We start from the raw sequence: 20932 nt of genomic DNA, 5'->3' as shown, positions 1-20932 counted from the left end.
CTGCCCCTAGTGGTGGCCGCAGGTATAAAATTTTTTTTGTTATAATTCACCTCTTTGGCCACTGGTAATAGGAGCTCTATAATCTAAAAAATGTACTAAAATTAAAGTGTGCATAGCAGTGTGTCCCAACAAGTGTGCCTCCAGCTGTTGCAAAACTACAACTCCCAGCATGACGATGGCTGTTCGGGCATGCTTGAAGTTTTGGAACAGCTGGAGGCACTCTTGTTGGGGGAACACTGTCCTAGAGACATGTCAACAGTCAGGGTGTGAGTGTTCAGACCCTGACCGATCTCTAGAATGTATGACCCCTCAAGTATGGAGACATGTCCAGGATACCCACCTCAGACAGATCATCCTGAGGAGAAGCTTTGAGCCTCTTGTAGCCGCCGCTCTCGTGTTCTGAGGATTTCCTGGCGCATTTCTCCGCCACAAACTCATTCTCCGCAGGTCGATCGGTTGCCGAGTTCTTCCCGTCACCTTGTAAACTTATCCTGTCTCCTTCTTGTCTGCCGGAGCACAGGACGGGTTGGGCCTGGAGATTAGTGTGCGGAGACTGCATGTAGATGGCGTACGGGGCCGGCGAATGAGACTGGACTATGGGGAGAGCCTGGAACAGGACCGGACTGAATGGAGACGACTGTTGGCTCTGGGGCTTTATCAGCACCTTGGCGTTACTGTTCAGGACTCCGCGGGGGACTTTGAGTTTCATCTTCTTTTGGTCCCTGTAGGATAAAGTGTAAATAATAAAATATTATTATATTATATATATATATATATATATATATATATATATATATATATATATATATATATATATATATACACACACACATACACATTTCAAAATGTTGTATATATTTTATTCACAAATATATATTATAAATAAATAGCTAATCATACCAGGTGGGGTGAGTAACATTTTTTTTTCCTAAAACAAAATTTCTATGTTAAAAATTGCCCTCTCATGGCCCCTATCATTTTCTTATTTTACCATATACAGGGCTGTATGGTGGCTAATTTTTTCCACTGTGATCTCTTTTTATCTGTACCCCTTTTGCGTATATATTTCCCTTTTTGAACACATTCCATTTTTCCTGGCACGTGATTTAACAAAAAAAAAATAAAAAAAATAAAGCAATTTTATATCTTACAGTATTTTATATTAATTTCAGGTTATTAATATTTTACATTAACAATTAGAGATGAGTGAACTTACAGTAAATTCGATTCGTCACAAACTTCTCGGCTTGGCAGTTGATGACTTTTCCTGCATAAATTAGTTCAGCTTTCCGATGCTCGGGTGGGCTGGAAAAGGTGGATACAGTCCTAGGAAAGAGTCTCCTAGGACTGTATCCACCTTTTCCAGCCCACGGGAGCACCTGAAAGCTGAACTAATTTACGCAGGAAAAGTCATCAACTGCCGAGCCGAGAAGTTCGTGACGAATCGAATTTACTGTAAGTTCGCTCATCTCTATTAACAATAAATTAAGTGTAAAAAAAAAAAAAAAGTGTATGTATATGTACATAATATACAGTCATGGCTGTAAATGTTGTCCCCCCTGAAATGGTTCTATATAATGAAGTATTTCTCACAGGAAAGGATTGCAGTAACACAGGTTTTGCTATACACATGTTTATTCCCTTTGTGTGTATTGGAACTAAACCAAAAAAGGAGGAAAAAAAGCAAATTGGACATAATGTCACCAAACTACAAGAATGGGCTGGACAAAATTATTGGCACCTTAACTTAATATTTGGTTGCGCACCCTTTGGAAAAAATAAGTGAAATCAGTGTCTTCCTATAACCATCAATAAGCTTCTTACACCTCTCAGACGGAATGTTGGACCACTCTTCCTATAACCATCAATAAGCTTCTTACACCTCTCAGCCGAAATGTTGGACCACTCTTCCTATAACTATCAATAAGCTTCTTACACCTCTCAGCCGGAATGTTGGACCACTCTTCCTATAACCATCAATAAGCTTCTTACACCTCTCAGCCGAAATGTTGGACCACTCTTCCTATAACCATCAATAAGCTTCTTACACCTCTCAGCCGGAATGTTGGACCACTCTTCCTATAACCATCAATAAGCTTCTTACACCTCTCAGCCGGAATGTTGGACCATTCTTCCTATAACCATCAATAAGCTTCTTACACCTCTCAGCCGGAATGTTGGACCACTCTTCCTATAACCATCAATAAGCTTCTTACACCTCTCAGCCGGAATGTTGGACCACTCTTCCTTTACAAACTGCTCCCGGTCTCTTATTGGAAGGCGCCTTTTCCCAGCAGTAATTATAAGATCTCTCCACAGGTGATCAATGGGATTTAGATCTGGACTCATTGCTGACACTTCCGAACTCTCCAGCGCTTTGTTGTCATCCATTTCTGGGGCTTTTTGACGCATGTTTGGCGTCATTGTCCTGCTGGAAGACCCAAGATCTCGGACACAAACCCAGCTTTCTGACACTGGGCTGTACAGTGCGACCCAAAATCCATTGGTAATCCTCAGATTTCATGATGTCTTGTACACATTCAAGGCCCCCAGTGCCAGAGGCAGCAAAACAACCCAAAACATCACTGACCTCCACCATATGTCACTGTAGGTACTGTGCTCTTTTCTTTGTAGGCCTCATTCCGTTTTCGGTAAACAGTAGAATGATTTGCTTTACCAAAAAGCTCTATCTTGGTCTCATCTGTCCACAAGATGTTTTCCCAGAAGGATTTTGGTTACTCAAGTTCATTTTGGTAAAATGTAGTCTTGCTTTTTTATGTTCGGGTCTCCTCCATAGTGGGGCCCTCCCGGGTCTCCTCCATAGTGGGGCCCTCCCGGGTCTCCTCCATAGTGGGGCCCTCCCGGGTCTCCTCCATAGTGGGGCCCTCCCGGGTCTCCTCCATAGTGGGGCCCTCCCGGGTCTCCTCCATAGTGGGGCCCTCCCGGGTCTCCTCCATAGTGGGGCCCTCCCGGGTCTCCTCCATAGTGGGGCCCTCCCGGGTCTCCTCCATAGTGGGGCCCTCCCGGGTCTCCTCCATAGTGGGGCCCTCCCGGGTCTCCTCCATAGTGGGGCCCTCCCGGGTCTCCTCCATAGTGGGGCCCTCCCGGGTCTCCTCCATAGTGGGGCCCTCCCGGGTCTCCTCCATAGTGGGGCCCTCCCGGGTCTCCTCCATAGTGGGGCCCTCCCGGGTCTCCTCCATAGTGGGGCCCTCCCGGGTCTCCTCCATAGTGGGGCCCTCCCGGGTCTCCTCCATAGTGGGGCCCTCCCGGGTCTCCTCCATAGTGGGGCCCTCCCGGGTCTCCTCCATAGTGGGGCCCTCCCGGGTCTCCTCCATAGTGGGGCCCTCCCGGGTCTCCTCCATAGTGGGGCCCTCCCGGGTCTCCTCCATAGTGGGGCCCTCCCGGGTCTCCTCCATAGTGGGGCCCTCCCGGGTCTCCTCCATAGTGGGGCCCTCCCGGGTCTCCTCCATAGTGGGGCCCTCCCGGGTCTCCTCCATAGTGGGGCCCTCCCGGGTCTCCTCCATAGTGGGGCCCTCCCGGGTCTCCTCCATAGTGGGGCCCTCCCGGGTCTCCTCCATAGTGGGGCCCTCCCGGGTCTCCTCCATAGTGGGGCCCTCCCGGGTCTCCTCCATAGTGGGGCCCTCCCGGGTCTCCTCCATAGTGGGGCCCTCCCGGGTCTCCTCCATAGTGGGGCCCTCCCGGGTCTCCTCCATAGTGGGGCCCTCCCGGGTCTCCTCCATAGTGGGGCCCTCCCGGGTCTCCTCCATAGTGGGGCCCTCCCGGGTCTCCTCCATAGTGGGGTCCTCCCGGGTCTCCTCCATAGTGGGGTCCTCCCGGGTCTCCTCCATGCTCCCTGAGCCTGCAGGACAGCTTGAATATCTTTGGAACTTGTTTGGGGCTGCTTATCCACCATCCGGACTATCCTGCATTGACACCTTTCATCAGTTTTTCTCTTCCGTCCACGCCCAGGGAGATTAGCTACAGTGTCGGGGGTGTAAACTTCTTGATAATGTTGCGCACTGTGGACAAAGACAAATCTAGATCTCTGGAGATGGACTTGTAACCCTGAGATTGTTGATATTTTTCCACAATTTTGGTTCCCAAGTCCTCAGACAGTTCTCTTCTCCTCTTTCTGTTGTCCATGCTTAGTGTGGCACACACAGACACACAATGCAAAGACTTAAGTGAACTTCTCTCCTTTTTATCTGCTTTCAGGTGTGATTTTTATATTGCCCGCACCTGTTACTTGCCCCAGGTGAGTATAAAGGAACATCACATGCTGGAAACAATCTTATTTATCCACAATTTTGAAAGGTGCCAATAATTGTGTCCAGCCCATTTTTGGAGTTTGGTGACATTATGTCCAATTTGCTTTTTTTCCTCCTTTTTTGGTTTAGTTCCAATACACACAAAGGGAATAAACATGTGTATAGCAAAACATGTGTTACTGCAATCCTTTCCTGTGAGGAATACTTCATTATATAGAAAAATTTCAGGGGCGCCAACATTTACGGCCATGACAGTGCGTGTATATATATATACTTATTTTTTTTATCACACGAATATTATGTACATGTATAATATTTTTTATACTTTTTGTTTATTTTATACTATTAATTTCATGTTTTTTTTAAGTCCTCATAGGAGACAATAATAATCATTACGGTTCAGCGCTATACAATACCATGGCACTGATCAGTTAGATCGTCGATATTCTAGTATAGCCTGTCTGCAGGAGGATCACAGAGAAGCAGCATGGAGCAGGTGAGGAGACCTCCTTCATTACACACAGATGGGATTTGCAACATCTGGAGGTCCACAGTTTGACACTCCCGTTCTCAACACAATGCACCTACTTGGCCTGATCGAGCTGTTCTTTGCAGATCGCCGCCAGCTGAGCCATCTTACTGGGGACAGACATGGAGCCATCGCTGGGATCTCCTTCATACAAGAGAACAACAAAGAGATGAACACAGACTGTACTGATCGCTCTCATAGGTATACAGCGTATACAGCTAGTATGCCAGAGAACGTTGTAAAAAAGTCACAGCTTGTAAACTGAGATGAACTACAAAGCCCAGGACACCTACCGCTCTTCACCGGACTGCTGGGCGCGGAGTTGATTTTCCTCCTGTCGTTCTCTATACTCTTCGCCAGCTTTATCAGGGACTGGTGGCGGGTGAAGCTTTGCTTGCCGCGACTGGAAAACAGATTCTTGGCGCAATTCTCTTTGGGAGAACGGAGGTCCACAGCGATGGAGGTGTGCAGCGCCGAGGTCGGGGAGCAATCTGCAAGACAGAAAGATTAGCAGCGAAATCAGGACAATGCATCAGAGCAAATATAAGACCGAGAAACCATGTGGCAAACTACAGAATCTGTGCTCTGCTAGTCAGGTCTGCATTTACCATATTGGGTTAGGTGCTACCGTATATACTCGAGTATAAGCCGACCCGAATATGAGCCGAGGCCCCTAATTTACCCCAAAAACCCAGGAAAAGTTGACTCGACTATAAGCCTAATAAGCCTAGGGTGGGAAATTCATCATCCCCCCCCCACCCCTGGTCATCACCCCCCCTTCATTATCACCGCCTGTCCGGGCATGCTGGGAGTTGTAGTTTTGAAACCTCTGGGGGTCCGCAGGTTAAAGAGTACTCCCCCCCCCCCCTTTTGTACTCACCTCCCCTCGGCGGGAAGTTAGGGTGATCTGGTCCGGGCCATCTATGCTGTCCGGACCGTCCGGTGGGGATGGTTAGTCGTTGAGGACTGTCCATTTTCACCAGGGGGGGGGCCCTCTTCTCCGCGCTTCGGGTCCGGCCCCGGACTAATGACGTGGCCTTGACGACGACGCACAGGGACGTTGCGCATGAACGACCCTGTGCGTCGTCGTCAAGGCAACGTCACACACTGGGCCAGAAGCGCGGAGAAGAGGGGCCCCCCCCCGGAGAAAATGGACAGTCCGCAACGACTAACCATCCCCACCGGACGGTCTCTGCAGCATAGATGGCCCGGACCAGCTCACCCTAACTTCCAGCCGAGGGGAGGCGAGTACAAAACAATAGGAGGGGGGGCTGAATGATCTTCAACCTGCGGACCTCCAGAAGTTTCAAAACTACAACACCCAGCATGCCCGGACAGTTTTGCAATCTCTGGAGGTCCGCAGGTTGAACACCACTGATGAACGGATTGACAAGCGGAGAGAGTTCACTCGAGTATAAGCCGAGGGGGGGCGTTTTCAGCACGAAAAATCGTGCTGAAAAAACTTGGCTTATACGCGAGTATATACGGTATCTTTTCTTTAAAGGGGTTATTAAGGATTGGAAAAGTAGCAGCATTCTTCCAAAAACAGCGCCACTTTTGTCCTCAGTTTAGGTGTGAAATTGCAACTTAGTTTCATTGACTTTTAGGGTACGTTCCCACCGGGCGTATTTTCCTGCTGCGCATTTTCTAACCCATTGACTTTAATGGGAAATAAAATACGCAGCAGCAAATACGGCAGGTGGGAATGCAACCTAGTAGAGTCAAGTTGTAATACCCCAAACAACCTAAGGACCAGTGGCAGCGCTGTTTCTGGAAGAAGAAAAAAAAGCTATGTTTTTCTAATCCCGGATAACCTATAACTAAATGTACTGAATTCCTAAGCATGGCTGTAAGTAATACTCTGTAAGACCATGTTCACACGGCGGAATGTCCGGCCAAAAAAATGTCAACAAAAGGAAGCGCTGGCAGAAAATGCCGGCATTAGGACCGCTCGGTAGTTCGCTGTCTCCATAGACAACAATGCATTTCCAAGTGGCATATCGAGTTTTTTTGGCAAAATCCCATTATAAACTATGGAATTTCAGAGCTGAATTTTTCTGACGGATTCCGCAGTGTGAACGAGACCTGATTAGCGCAGCCTTAGCTAATCATAGCTCATGTCACACTGAACTGCTCTGGGCTGTGTGTAGCAGAGTGAGGGAGGAAGTTCTCCCCTGTATGGCTTCAGATGATGTCACGTCTGTGAATCTGAGAATGAGGAGGAATTACAAAGCAATATCAGGGTAGAAAACTAAAAAAAATAGTAAAAATTAAGGCCGGGGTGGTTAATCATGATGGGGCAGCGAACTGGGGGGGGGGGGGGGGATTATAAAATGTAACAAGATCACGAGTCGTATTGTTTAAACCATTGATATAATGTATCAGAGTGCAGGTGAAATGCAACAAGCAAGAGAGGAGAGAGATTTGCGCTGCTGATTTAATGGAGTCACATGATTGTTTACACTGGGCGCAAATGTAACAGAATGTCAGCAGTTAAAAGCAAGTGGTCTGTGTGGGTATTTAGCCTATGGATATTTAAGGGGTACTCTGGCCCTAAGACATCTGATCCCTTAGGACCCCCGCAATCTTGCATTCGTGTGCCAGCTCACAAACTGCTTAGTGCCGACCACGGAGTCGGAGTATCGCAACGTCACGACTCCGCCCCCGTGTGAAGTCACGCCCCGCTATGCAAGTATATGGGAGGGGGCGTGACGGCCGTCACGCCCCCTCCCATAGACTTGCATAGCAGGGGTGGGGCGTGACATCACACGGGGGCGGAGTCGTGACGTTGCGATACTCCGGCCCCGTGGTCGGCACCCGGCAGTTCGTGAGCTGGCACACGAATGCAGGATTGCGGGGGTCCCCAGCGGCGAGACCCCCGCGGTCAGACATCTTATCCCCTATCCTTTGGATAGAGGATGATATGTCTTAGGGCCGGAGTACCCCTTTAACAAGAAGGTTCCTATTTACAAAGATCTGTAACTACATAGTAGACATGGTACCTTGGTTATCTGGTGAGGTTTCCGGCCCGGTCCACTGGAACGCTGGTTTGCGGCCCCTCTCCTCCGTCACGTGGACCTTCTTTATAAGGTTCAGGCTGCTCAGAACGTTCGCAATGTCGTATAAACGTCTTATTTTTGCTGAGGAAAGATGGAGAAAGTTTAGAGTTGACAGAAATTTCTGCACCAGTCTGAACTGTTTACTTCCAGCTTTTGTCGTGATAGCCAACAGCTGGGAGTTCTAGTTTTGCAACAGCTGGAGGCCCACAGTTTGGAGACCACTGTTTTAGTGGGTGCCCATCCCTTTGCTTGCATACAGTGGGTCATTGGGGTACTGATGGGGGTCTGCTGCTTCAGTAATATAAAGATTAGATACACAGGACGACACTCACTTTTGAACTTGCTCTTGTCCAGGTCATCCAGCTGATCTTCTCCTATTAGGATTTTAGCAGCGATGTCCAGACTCACGATCTGCGGCGTCGACACCAGGAAAAGCATCACGAACCGCTGACTCATCACTCGCAGGGACTTCTCCTTCCTGCTGTTTACAGATGCTGAAAATAATAATAGTGTTAAAAAAAAATTACACCGCCAGCGCTAGTCCTTCTTAACACCTTAGAGATATCAGCAGCAGTATACAGATAGAGCTGAAGGGGAGATGTATAAATACTTTATATCCTGATCCCAAAGAGATATCAGCAGCAGTATACAGATAGAGCTGGAGGGGAGGTGTATAACTACTATATATCCTGATCCCAAAGAGATATCAGCAGCAGTATACAGATAGAGCTGAAGGGGAGATGTATAACTACTTTATATCCTGATCCCATAGAAATAGCTGCAGTATACAGATCGCGCTGGAGGGAAGATGTATAACTACTTCATATCCTGATCCCAAAGAGATAGCAGCAGCAGTATACAGATAGAGCTGGAGGGGAGGTGTATAACTACTATATATCCTGATCCCAAAGAGATATCAGCAGCAGTATACAGATAGAGCTGAAGGGGAGATGTATAACTACTTTATATCCTGATCCCATGGAGATAGCAGCAGCAGTATACAGATAGAGCTGAAGGGGAGATGTATAACTACTTTATATCCTGATCCCAAAGAGATATCACCAGCAGTATACAGATAGAGCTGAAGGGGAGATGTATAACTACTATATACCGTATTTTTCGCCGTATAAGACGCACTTTTTCTTCCCCAAAACTGGGGGGAAAAAGTCGCTGCGTCTTATACGGCGAATACACCCCTATCGCGGCGGTCCCTGCGGCCATCAACGGCCGGGACCCGCGGCTAATACAGGACATCACCGATCGCGGTGATGCCCTGTATTAACCCTTCAGACACAGCAATCAAAGCTGACCGCCGCGTCTGAATGGAAAGTGACACTAACCCGGCTGTTCAGTCGGGCTGTTCGGGACCGCCGCGATCTCACCGTGGCGGTCCCGAACCGCCCGACTGAATAGCCGGGTTAGTACTTACAGGATACCGGGAGGGACCTTACCTGCCTCCTCGGTGTCTTCTCCGTTCAGGGATCCCCTGTATGGCCGGCGCTCTCCTTCCTCGTCGTCGCGTACATGCGTCGGCGTGCGTAACGACGGGATGACGGCGACGGAGAGCGAGGATACCCGGCCGGCAGCAGAGACGTTCCGGAGCGACTGGGACACGGCGACAGCGATGGAGCGACATCCAGGGCAGCGGTGACGGGTCCGGAGCGGTGGGGACACGTGAGTATTACCTCCTCCTGCAGTGGTCTTCAATCTGCGCACCTCCAGATGTTGCAAAACTACAACTCCCAGCATGCCCGGACAGCCGTTGGCTGTCCGGGCATGCTGGGAGTTGTAGTTTAGCAAAATCTGGAGGTCCGCAGATTGAAGACCACTATTGGGTTCAAAATCTTTATTTTTTTAGATTTTGCCCCTAAAAATTGGGTGCGTCTTATACGCCGGTGCGTCCTATAGGACGAAAAATACGGTATCCTGATCCCAAAGAGATAGCAGCAGCAGTATACAGATAGAGCTGAAGGGTAAGCGTATAACTACTATAGATCCTGATCCCATAGAGATAGCAGCAGTATACAGATAGCGCTGGAGAGGAGGGGTATAACTACTATAGATCCTGATCCCATAGAGATAGCAGCAGTATACAGATAGAGCTGGAGAGGAAGGGGTATAACTACTATATATCCTGATCCCATAGAGATAGCAGCTGTATACAGATAGAGCTGGAGAGGAGGGGTATAACTACTATATATCCTGATCTAATAGAGATCGCAGCAGTACACAGATAGACTTGGAGGGAAGGAGTCTAAAAGCAATCTGATAGGGGATGATGTCATCCCGTAATTCACAGGAATTGTCAGCTGACCCAGAACTGACCTTTTTTCACATATTAAAGGGGTACTCCGGTGGAAAGAATTATTATTATTATTTTTTTTTTAATCAACTGGTGCCAGAAAGTTAAACAGATTTGTAAATTACTTCTATTAAAAAAATCGTAATCCTTCCAGTACTTCTTAGCGGCTGTATACTACAGAGAAAATGCTTTTTCTTTTTGGATTTCTCTTCTGTCACGACCACAGTGCTCTCTACTGACCTCTACTGTCCATTTTTGGAACTGTCCAGAATATCCTCATGGCAAATACATGCTGTTCTGGACAGTTCCTAAAATGGACAGCAGAAGTCAGCAGAGAGCACTGTGGTCGTGACAGAAGAGAAATCCAAAAAGAAAAAGCATTTTCTCTGTAGTATACAGCCGCTAATAAGTACTGGAAAGTTTAAGAATTTTTTTTAAATAGAAGTAATTTACAAATCTGTAACTTTCTGGCACCAGTTAAATAAAAAAAATAAAAATAAATAAGTTTTCCACCGGAGCACCCCTTTAAACACTGATTTTCTGTGGGCCAAACTGATGATCACATGACCCAGTTACAGGAAGGAAACACATGGATGAAACTGTACTAGACTAATGTAGGACGATGACAAGACCGTGAGCGCTTCCTTAATGCAGCCTCTTCCATAAGATTCCGTATGGAATTATCTGGACCAGTGCAGAACAGGAAGCATTTAACCCTATATTTACCTGCTCTAAACTCCAACCCGGGCAGCTCCACAAAGCAGATCTCCTGCTGCTTCACCAGCGACTTCGGGATCAGCGCTTCGTCCTGTAGATCCATCTCCTCCTGCTCGCGCTTCTTTAGGTGCTGGATCTGTTCGGCGTATTTGTTCTCCTCCCCGACTCGTCTCAACACCGCGAAGGTCTGATGGAGGTTCTTGCGTCCGTGCCAGATGTACTTGTTCTTGGCCAGGCGGCTGACCATGTGCAGGCTCTCCAGCACGTTGACAATGTCGTAGATCCGTCTTCGCTCCACACCTGGGAAGAGAGAAAGCGGTCGAGGGTCGATTATTGGGAAAGCTGGGTAGAAGACTATACACGGCTCAAACAAATAAAGGGAACACTAAAACAACAATGTAACTCCAAGTCACTGACACTTGTGTGAGATCCCACTGTCCACTCAGGAAGAACACTGATTGACAATCAATGGAACATGGAACAGACAACAGGTGGAAATTATAGGCAATTAGCAAGACACCCCAATAAAGGAGTGGTTCTGCAGGTGGTGACCACAGACCACTTCTCAGTTAGTATGCTTTCTGGCTGATGTTTTGGTTCACTTTTGAATGCTGGCGATGCTTTCACATCAGGAGACGTGGAGGAGGCCGTAGGAGGGCAACAACCCAGAACCAGGACCTTTACCTCCGCCTTTGTGCAAGGAGGAGCAGGAGGAGCACTGCCAGAGCCCTGCAAAATGACCTCCAGCAGGCCACAAATGTGCATGTGTCCACTCAAACAGTCAGAAACAGACTCCATGAGGGTGGTATGAGGGCCCGATGTCCACAGGTGGGGGTTGGGCTTACAGCCCAACACCGTGCAGGACGTTTGGCACTTGCCAGAGAACACCAAGATTGGCAAATTCACCACTGGTGCCCTGTGCTCTTCACAGATGAAAGCAGGTTCACACTGAGCACATGTGACAGAGTCTGGAGACGCCGTGGAGAACGTTCTGCTGCCTGCAACATCCTCCAGCATGACTGGTTTGGCGGTGGGTCAGTAAAGGTGTGGGGTGGCATTTCTTTGGGGGGCCGCACAGCCCTCCATGTGCTTGCCAGAGGTAGCCTGACCGCCATTAGGTACCGAGATGAGATCCTCAGACCCCTTGTGAGACCATATGCTGGTGCGGTTGGCCCTGGGTTTCTCCTAATACAAGACAATGCTAGACCTCATGTGGCTGGAGTGTGTCAGCAGTTCCTACAAGAGGAAGGCATTGATGCTATGGACCGGCCGCCTGTTCCTCTGAATCCGATTGAGCACATCTGGGACGTCTCGCTCCATCCACCACAGACTGTCCAGGAGTTGGCGGATGCTTTAGTCCAGGTCTGGGAGGACATCCCTCAGGAGACCATCCTCCACCTCATCAGGATCATGCCCAGACGTTGTAGGGAGGTCATACGGGCACGTGGAGGCCACACACACTACTGAGCCTCATTGGGACTTGTATTAAGGACATTACATAAAGTTGGATCAGCCTGTTGTGGGGTTTTCCATTGTGATTTTGAGTGTGACTCCATATCCAGACCTCCATGGGTTGATACATTTCATTTCCATTGATCATTTTTGTGTGATTTTGTTGTCACATTCAACTATGTAAAGACGAAAGTATTTCATACGATTAGTTCATTCATTCAGATCTACGATGCGTTATCTTAGTGTTCACTTTATTTTTTTTGACCAGTGTATTTTTAAAATAAATATATAAAAAAAATAAAAAATTATAAATATATATATATATATATATATATATATATATATACACACACACATATATTTATTTATAATAGATACATTGATATTACGTATATAATAGTTACATAAAAGATACACTGGGGATGGTTAACAATTGGTAAAACAAATACAGTACAATTAAACAAATTATAAAATATAAAAAAATTTAATTAAATAGAAATGTATAGATTACTCACTTAATTCTCCGGCAACTTCATCTAGGCAGATACTGTTGTTCACAGCGGGGTTGGGGTAGTCGGGGTATCTCTTTAAGAACTTATGGCACAACAAGCCCAGACTCTTCTCCTTACGGCTCGGCATCGTCTTCTCAAGCTCGTCCCCGGAAAACTGTTCCTGAAAAAAAGGGTTCAGAGTTTATAAATATATAGAAATAGAAGTCAATAAATGAAATGCTCATTACCAGTGTGCTTCCAGCTGTTTCACAACTACATCTCCCAGCATGCACTATATCCACTTACTTTAAAGGGGTACTCCGGTGAAAACCTTTTTTCTTTTAAATCAACTGGTGGCAGAAAGTTAAACATTTTTGTAAATGACTTCTATTAAAAAAATCTTAATCCTTCCAGTACTTATTAGCTGCTGAATGCTACAGAGGAAATTCCTTTCTTTTTGGAACACTGATGATGACATCACGAGCACAGTGCTCTCTGCTGACATCTCTGTCCATTTTAGCAGATGTATGCTAAGGGCAGCATGGTGGCTCAGTGGTTAGCACTGCTGCCTTGCAGTGCTGGGGACTTGGGTTCAAATCCCACTAAGGACAACAATAAATAAAATATTATTATAATAACGTCACCAGAGAGAACTGTGCTCGTGATGTCATCAGAGAGCATTCCAAAAAGAAAATAATTTCCTCTGTAGTATTCAGCAGCTAATAAGTACAGGAAGGATTAAGATTTTTTATATAGAAGTAATTTACAAATATGTTTAACTTTCTGCCACCAGTTGATTTAAAAAGAAATAAAAGGTTTTCACTGGAGTACCCCTTTAAGTATATCCATCTAAACTAAAATGACAGTTGAGATTTTGATACAATTGTATCCAGTCTACAGAATTCTCAGAAACAGTGGTTCCCGAAAAGGGTGCCTCCAGCTGTTGCAAAACTACAACTCCCAGCGTGCCCGGACAGCCGTTGGCTGTCCGGGCATGCTGGGAGTTGTAGTTTTGTAACAGTTAGAGCAATACTGGTTGGGAAACACTAGGATCCCGGGAATGAGGTGTGACGTTTACTGACGAAGGAATCTAAAGGCGTCTCTCATTTAGCAGGGACGTGACCGATGTCACACGTCCTGCAACAAGTGGCTGAGATGGTGAGGGGGCACAGGTGGGCTCAGCGGGGGGCGTACAGTCATTCATTACATCCTGCAGCTGCACAAACCTGGACATAGTGGTGATACATGGGGGAAGGGTGAAGCACGTAGCAATGACCCCTCTTATCTAATGTTCTGGATTAACAGGTTGTACAAAGTGTTATAAAACCTTTAGGGCAGTGATCTTCGAACTGTAAGACTACAAGTACCAGAATGCCCGGACAGCCCATTGCTTTGGAGTAGCGATTAGAGATGAGCGAACTTACAGTAAATTCGATTCGTCACAAACTTCTCGGCTCGGCAGTTGATGACTTATCCTGCATAAATTAGTTCAGCTTTCCGGTGCTTCCGTGGGCTGGAAAAGGTGGATACAGTCCTAGGAGACTCTTTCCTAGGACTGTATCCACCTTTTCCAGCCCACCGGAAAGCTGAACTAATTTACGCAGGATAAGTCATCAACTGCCGAGCCGAGAAGTTCGTGACGAATCAAATTTACTGTAAGTTCGCTCATCTCTAGTAGCGATGTCTTTATTTTCTTTTTACCCCAATGAGGTCCTCACCGACACAATTAAAGGGGTACTCCGGTAGAAAACAATTTTGTTCAAATCAACCGGTGCCAGAAAGTTAAACAGATTTGTAAATTACTTCTATTTAAAAATCTTAATCCTTCCTGTACTTAACAGCTGCTGTATGCTCCACAGGAAGTTGTGTAGTTCTTTCCTGTCTGACCACACCTCAGTCCGTATCAGGAACGGTCAAGAATCCCCATAGCAAATCTCTCCCGCTCGGGAAACTTCCTGATACAGACAGAGGAGGCAGCAGAGATCACTGTGGTCAGACTGGAAAGAACAACGCAACTTCTTCCTGTAGAGCATACAGCAGCTGATAAGTACTGGAAGGAGTAGGATTTTTTTTTTTTAATACAAAGTAATTTACAAATTATTATTTTTTTTTTTTACTTTCTGGAACCAGTTGATTTAAAAACAAAATAGTTTTCCATTGGAGTACCCCTTTAAGGCTACTTTCACACTGCGACACGATAGTAACGGGTCAGCTAGGGTCTTTTTTTGTGGCCTTTAGTGGTCATTATGGGGACGGGTCACAACGGGCACGGCCCTTTCCTATTGATTATAACGGAGGTCCGTTCTTTTACAGGAGTAGATGGGGAGAAAGACGGCGCATGCACTAATTTTTCTCCCGTTATACTCAGTTTTGCATGGCCGGTGTACTGCTGGGTCACAATGGAGGTGTGAATGTAGCCTTAGATAGGCCCTCTGTGGTTAGGTAGGGAATCCCCCCCCACACTATTAGGTAGAAGCCCCCAGAAGACAGGTAGGGGATCCCTCCTATTAGGTAGAAGCCCTCAGCAGTTAGGGAATCTCCCATTACATTTAAGCCACCTGTAAGTAGGTAGAAGCCCCCCAGATGGTTGGTGGGTAGGGAATCTTGCCCTTTAAGGTAGAAGGCCCCCAGAAGATAAGTTCGTAGGGAATCCCCTCCCACATTAGTTAGAAGCCCCCAGTAGATAGGTAGGGAATTCCCCCTATAAGATAGAAGCCCCCCAGTAGTTAGGTAGGGAATGACCCATTACATTGAAACCCCCAGTAAGTAGGAAATCCCCCGTCAGGTATAAACCCCAAGATGATAGGTAGGGAATCACCCATTAAGAAGATGCTCCCAGTAATTTGGTAGGGAATATCCTATAATAGGTGGTTGAAGCCCCCAGAAGATAGGGAGGTAAGGAATCCCCCACCATTTGATAGAGGCCCCAGGAAGTTTGGTAATTAGGAAATCCCTCTATTATGTTAAAGCCTCTAGTAGGCGGGTGGGGAACCCTTCCCTTTTAGGTAGAAGCCCCCAGTAGGTATGTACATAGTGAACCTCCTAGTAGGTAGAAGCCCCCACCAAAACTAAATCCCTCTCACCTCCCCTCGGCTCCTGCACTGAGGCCTCTGCCTCCTCCACCTGTTAGTGGTGCAGGACCTTCTCCTACTATCCGGAGTGGTGCAGGACCTTCTCGTCGTGTCTCTGCAGGGTAAAGCATGGTGGACAGAGCCCTCATGAATTGCACTTACCTCCAGGATTTCACGCTCCCGGTTTCGTATCTCTGGACTCGCCGCGCTAATCAGCATTTTTAAGTTTGCGGTGGGCGTCCAGGGGTCGCTGTTATTCTCGCATGGTTTGGTGGGGGTCTTCAGGTTGGCGGCTGCACAGTGGAGCTCCGTCAGTACCATAGACTGTGAATGCTTCGATGGCGATCGGGGGATCCGTATACTGACCGGACGGGCGGCGTTTTCCTATAATGCGCAGAAATCATTACGCGGCGGTCATAGGTACGTTGCTCGCTACGCGCACAATGTTAGTTCCTACCAACCTTCTGATCGTCCTCCATATTGATGAGGCTGAAAGACGTTCTCCACATGTGGTAAACGTCCGCACACACCAGTCCTGCAATACAGGAACAGAAGAAACTCTTACACTGGCATAAAGGGGGCTCCCGATTACACGTAAATAAATCACAAAGCAAACTTGTTAGCTGTATTTGCTGTAGACGCCACTAAATAGCTGAAAGTGGTTCCCAAACTTCTAAAATAGCGTTTGTTTTTCTCAGCCAAGTGTCAAGGAGGCGGAGCCTAGCTGCTTAAAGGGGTACTTCAGTGGAAAACTTTTTTTTTTAATCAACTGTTGCCAGAAAGCTAAACAGATTTGTAAATTACTTCTATTAAAAAATCTTAATCCTTCCAGTACTTATTAGCAGTGACACAGAGCTCTCTGCTGACATCACGAGCACAGTGCTCCATGCTGACATCTCTGTCCATAGCAGCATATGTTTGCTATGGGGATTTTCTCCTACTCTGGAGCAGAGAGCTCTGTGTTCCAAAATTAACCCCTTAAGGACTACGGGTTTTTCCGTTTTTGCACTTAAGTTTTTTCCTCCTCACCTTTTAAAAATCAAAACCCTTTCAATTTTGCACCTAAAAATCCATATGATGGCTTATTTTTTGCGCCACCAATTCTACTTTTCAGTGACATCAGTCCTTTTACCCAAAAAGCTACGGCGAAATGGAAAAAAAAAAATCATTGTGTGATGAAATTGAAGAAAAAAACGCCATTTTGTAACTTTTGGGGGTTTCCGTTTCTACGCAGTAAATTTTTCGGTAAAAATTACACCTTCTCTTTATTCTGTAGGCCACTCCGATTAAAATGATCCCCTACTTATATAGGTTTGATTTTGTTGTACTTTTTTGCGCCATGATCTGAAGCGGTACCATTTTTGTATTGATCGGACTTTTTGATCACTTTTTATTCATTTTTTTCATGATATAAAAAGCGACCAAAAAGATGTTATTTTGGACTTTGGAATTTTTTAGCGCGTACGCCATTGACCATGCGGTTTAATTAATGATTTTTTTTTTATAGTTCGGACATTTACGCACGCGGCAATACCACATGTTTATATTTATTTACATAATGGTTTTTTTTATGGGAAAAGGGGGGTGATTTGAACTTCTATTAAGGAAAGGGTTAAATCACATTTATTAACTTTTTTTTTTTACACTTTTTTTTTTTGCAGTTTTATAGCTCCCATAGGGACCTATAACACTGCACACACTGATCTCCTATACTGATCATTGTTCTCCCATAGGGACCTATAACACTGCACACACTGATTTCTTATACTGATCATTGTTCTCCCATAGGGACCTATAACACTGCACACACTGATCTCCTATACTGATCATTGTTCTCCCATAGGGACCTATAACACTGCACACACTGATCTCCTATACTGATCATTGTTCTCCCATAGGGACCTATAACACTGCACACACTGATCTCCTATACTGATCATTGTTCTCCCATAGGGACCTATAACACTGCACACACTGATCTCCTATACTGATCATTGTTCTCCCATAGGGACCTATAACACTGCACACACTGATCTCCTATACCGATCATTGTTCTCCCATAGGGACCTATAACACTGCACACACTGATTGCCAGCACTGTTCACTGTAAAGCCATTGCTTTGCAATGATCAGCGTTATCAGCGGTCGATTGCTCAAGCCTAAATCTCAGGCTTGGAGCAATCAATCGCCGAGGGGACACGCCGGAGGCAGGTAAGAGGACCTCCGCTCGTGTCCCAGCTGATCGGGACTACCGCAGTGAAAATGCGGTGTCCCGATCAGCCCCACTGAGCAGCCGGGCAGCTTTCACTTTCATTTTAGATGCAGCGTTCAACTTTGAACGCCGCGTCTAAAGGGTTAATAGGACGCGGCACCGCGATCGCTGCCGCGCGCTATTAGCCCCGGCATCAGATACATGCCGGGACCCACCCGATATGACACGGGGTCACCGCGTGACCCCACGTTATATCGTGGGAGCCGGCCAAAGATAAAATATACGTCCTTGGTCGTTAAGGGGTTAAAAGAATTTCCTCTGTAGTATTCAGCAGCTAATAAGTACTGGAAAGATTAAGATTTTTTACTAGAAGTAATTTACAAATCTGTTTAACTTTCTGGCACCAGTTGATTTAAAAAAATAAATTAAATAAATAAAAAAAAATTTCCACCGGAGTACCCCTTTAAGTGCCATAGCCAGGAATGCTTCCTCCCTCTCCTTCCACGTAAGCCAAGCCCTGTGCATCAACCACAAAGGGGGCTAAGAGGAGATGTGAGCATGGAAGTGTGCCAAGTGGTGGCACTCAAACAACTTGGCTCCGCCCCCTTAGCACTTGACTAGGAAAACGTGATTTTATGAGTTTAGCAACCATCACCAGCTCCAGGGTAAGGTGCAAGTTGCTTTTATACCCTAAGGGTGCGTTCACACGCTATTTGTTTTTGCGGGTTTTCTTCTGCATATTTGAAAGTGGGCGGGCTCTTCTAGGCTGTCCGCAGCAGATTTTCCACGGAGGAATTTACGCTGCGGGAAATCTGCCACAAGCACCATTGAAGTCAGTAGGGACGGTGGCGGATTTTCCGCAGCGTAAATTCCTACGGACAGCCGAGAAGAGCCCGCCCACTTTCAAATACGCAGCGGTAAACCCGCAAGAACAAATCGCGTGTGAACGCACCCCCACAGTGCTTCCTGACCAGGGTGTCTCTGGATGTTGCAAAAGCCGGAGGCGTCCTGGTTTGAAAACACTGCCCTAACAGCTATTACTGGGGTCTTCAAATCATTGCATAAGGAAATGGTCCGTTACATTTAAAGGGGTATTCCAGGAAAAAACTTTTTTTTATATACGGTAATTCAAATGGCTCCAGAAAGTTAAACAGATTTGTAAATTACTTCTATTAAAAAATCTTAATCCTTTCAGTACTTATGAGCTTCTGAAGTTAAGGTTGTTCTTTTCTGTCTAAGTGCTCTCTGAGGACACGTGTCTCGGGAACCGCCCAGTTTAGAAGCAAATCCCCATAGCAAACCTCTTCTAAACTGGGCGTTTCCCGAGACACGTGTCATCAGAGAGGACTTAGACAGAAAAGAACAACCTTAACTTCAGAAGCTCATAAGTACTGAAAGGATTAAGATTTTTTTTAATAGAAGTAATTTACAAATCTGTTTAACTTTCTGGAGACAGTTGATGTATATAAAAAATAAGTTTTTTTCCTGGATAACCCCTTTAAATTCAAATTATGTTACAAAGTATCACTACATTGATCCCTCAACTTACAATAGTTTCAACATACAATGGTCTTTTCTGGACCATTGTAAGTTGAAACCAGACTCTACATACAATACTATGGACAGTCCAGATCTGTGAAACATGTCAATGAACTGACCAATCAGAATGGGCATTCACTGGTAAAACTCCTGTATTACTGAAGTTTATGCACTGACTGGTGTCTGGTAGCGTCCCCTACAGTACAGGGAGGTATTACATGTTCTGTACTCTTTACCTGTATTACTGAAGTGTATGCACTGACTGGTGTCTGGTAGCGCCCTCTACAGTACAGGGAGGTATTACATGTACTGTACTCTTTACCTGTATTACTGAAGTGTATGCACTGACTGGTGTCTGGTAGCGCCCCCTACAGTACAGGGAGGTATTACATGTTCTGTACTCTTTACCTGTATTACTGAAGTGTATGCACTGACTGATGTCTGGTAGCGCCCCCTACAGTACAGGGAGGTATTACATGTTCTGTACTCTTTACCTGTCCCAGGGTTAGCTGCTCTTTTGGACACCAGGTAAGGGCGGCTCCATGTTACTTTTTTAGGACACTGTGTACTGTATAGGCCCCCGAAGAAGCTCCTGTCCTATACATAGACCAGTTCTTCCTAAGCAGGGTGCCCTCAGCTGTTGCAAAACTACAACTCCCAGCATGCCCGGACAGCCTTTAGCTGTCCGGGCATGCTGGGATTTGTAGTTTTGCAACAGCTGGAGGCTCTCTACTTGGGAAACACTGACATAGACAGTGATTACAGCTCCCAGCAGATCTTTCTTACTATTATATATAAGGATTTGCTTTATCTGTATTAGTTATCTACTTATTTTTATTTAATTCTCACTTTTTCCTATTTTTTGGATGACATTTTGGGGCCTTTAGAACCAATTACCAGGTTTCCATAGAGTTCTGGTCTCAACATACAATGGTCGTCCCAGAACCAATTAATATTGTAACTTGAGGGACCACTGTATTTAAAACATCTCTGCTGGCTGGAAGTGAATAGAAACCTTTATTTACATCTAAATGTTCCAAGGAGAAGAAAAGACGACGGTGGCACTCACCAAGATGCTTCAAAGGACTTTATTCACCGGGTGACACTGCAGGGAGATGACGGGTAGACAAACGGGGGTGGACATTGTCCAGAAGCACCCACCTCTGTTTGTCTCCCCGTCATCTCCCTGCAGTGTCACCCGGTGAATAAAGTCGTTTGAAGCATCTTGGTGAGTGCCACCATCTTTTCTTCTCCTTGGAACATTTAGACTTTGTCTTGTGGACCTGTGTCGC

At 46.2% G+C, this 20932-nt stretch overlaps 1 protein-coding gene across 4 annotated transcripts in view; it reads right to left on the bottom strand.

Moving 5' to 3' along the window:
* Window positions 1–20932, bottom strand: part of E2F8 (E2F transcription factor 8) — a 53087-nt gene that overhangs the window by 5328 nt on the left and 26827 nt on the right. For all 4 annotated transcript variants that reach the window (XM_056527785.1, XM_056527783.1, XM_056527782.1 and 1 more), the window contains exons 2-10: window positions 16351–16424; window positions 16052–16273; window positions 12843–12999; window positions 10885–11175; window positions 8189–8350; window positions 7800–7937; window positions 5091–5288; window positions 4857–4941; window positions 341–722 (exon numbers count right to left, since the gene is read on the bottom strand). In XM_056527785.1, coding sequence (XP_056383760.1) covers window positions 341–722; window positions 4857–4941; window positions 5091–5288; window positions 7800–7937; window positions 8189–8350; window positions 10885–11175; window positions 12843–12999; window positions 16052–16273; window positions 16351–16398 — 1683 coding nt within the window. In that variant the 5' untranslated portion in view covers window positions 16399–16424. The remainder of the gene's footprint in view (window positions 1–340; window positions 723–4856; window positions 4942–5090; window positions 5289–7799; window positions 7938–8188; window positions 8351–10884; window positions 11176–12842; window positions 13000–16051; window positions 16274–16350; window positions 16425–20932) is intronic.

The sequence above is a fragment of the Hyla sarda genome, chromosome 6, assembly GCF_029499605.1.
Source record: "Hyla sarda isolate aHylSar1 chromosome 6, aHylSar1.hap1, whole genome shotgun sequence".
NCBI classification, from domain to species: domain Eukaryota; kingdom Metazoa; phylum Chordata; class Amphibia; order Anura; family Hylidae; genus Hyla; species Hyla sarda.
This window is presented reverse-complemented; position numbering and strand designations above follow the sequence as displayed.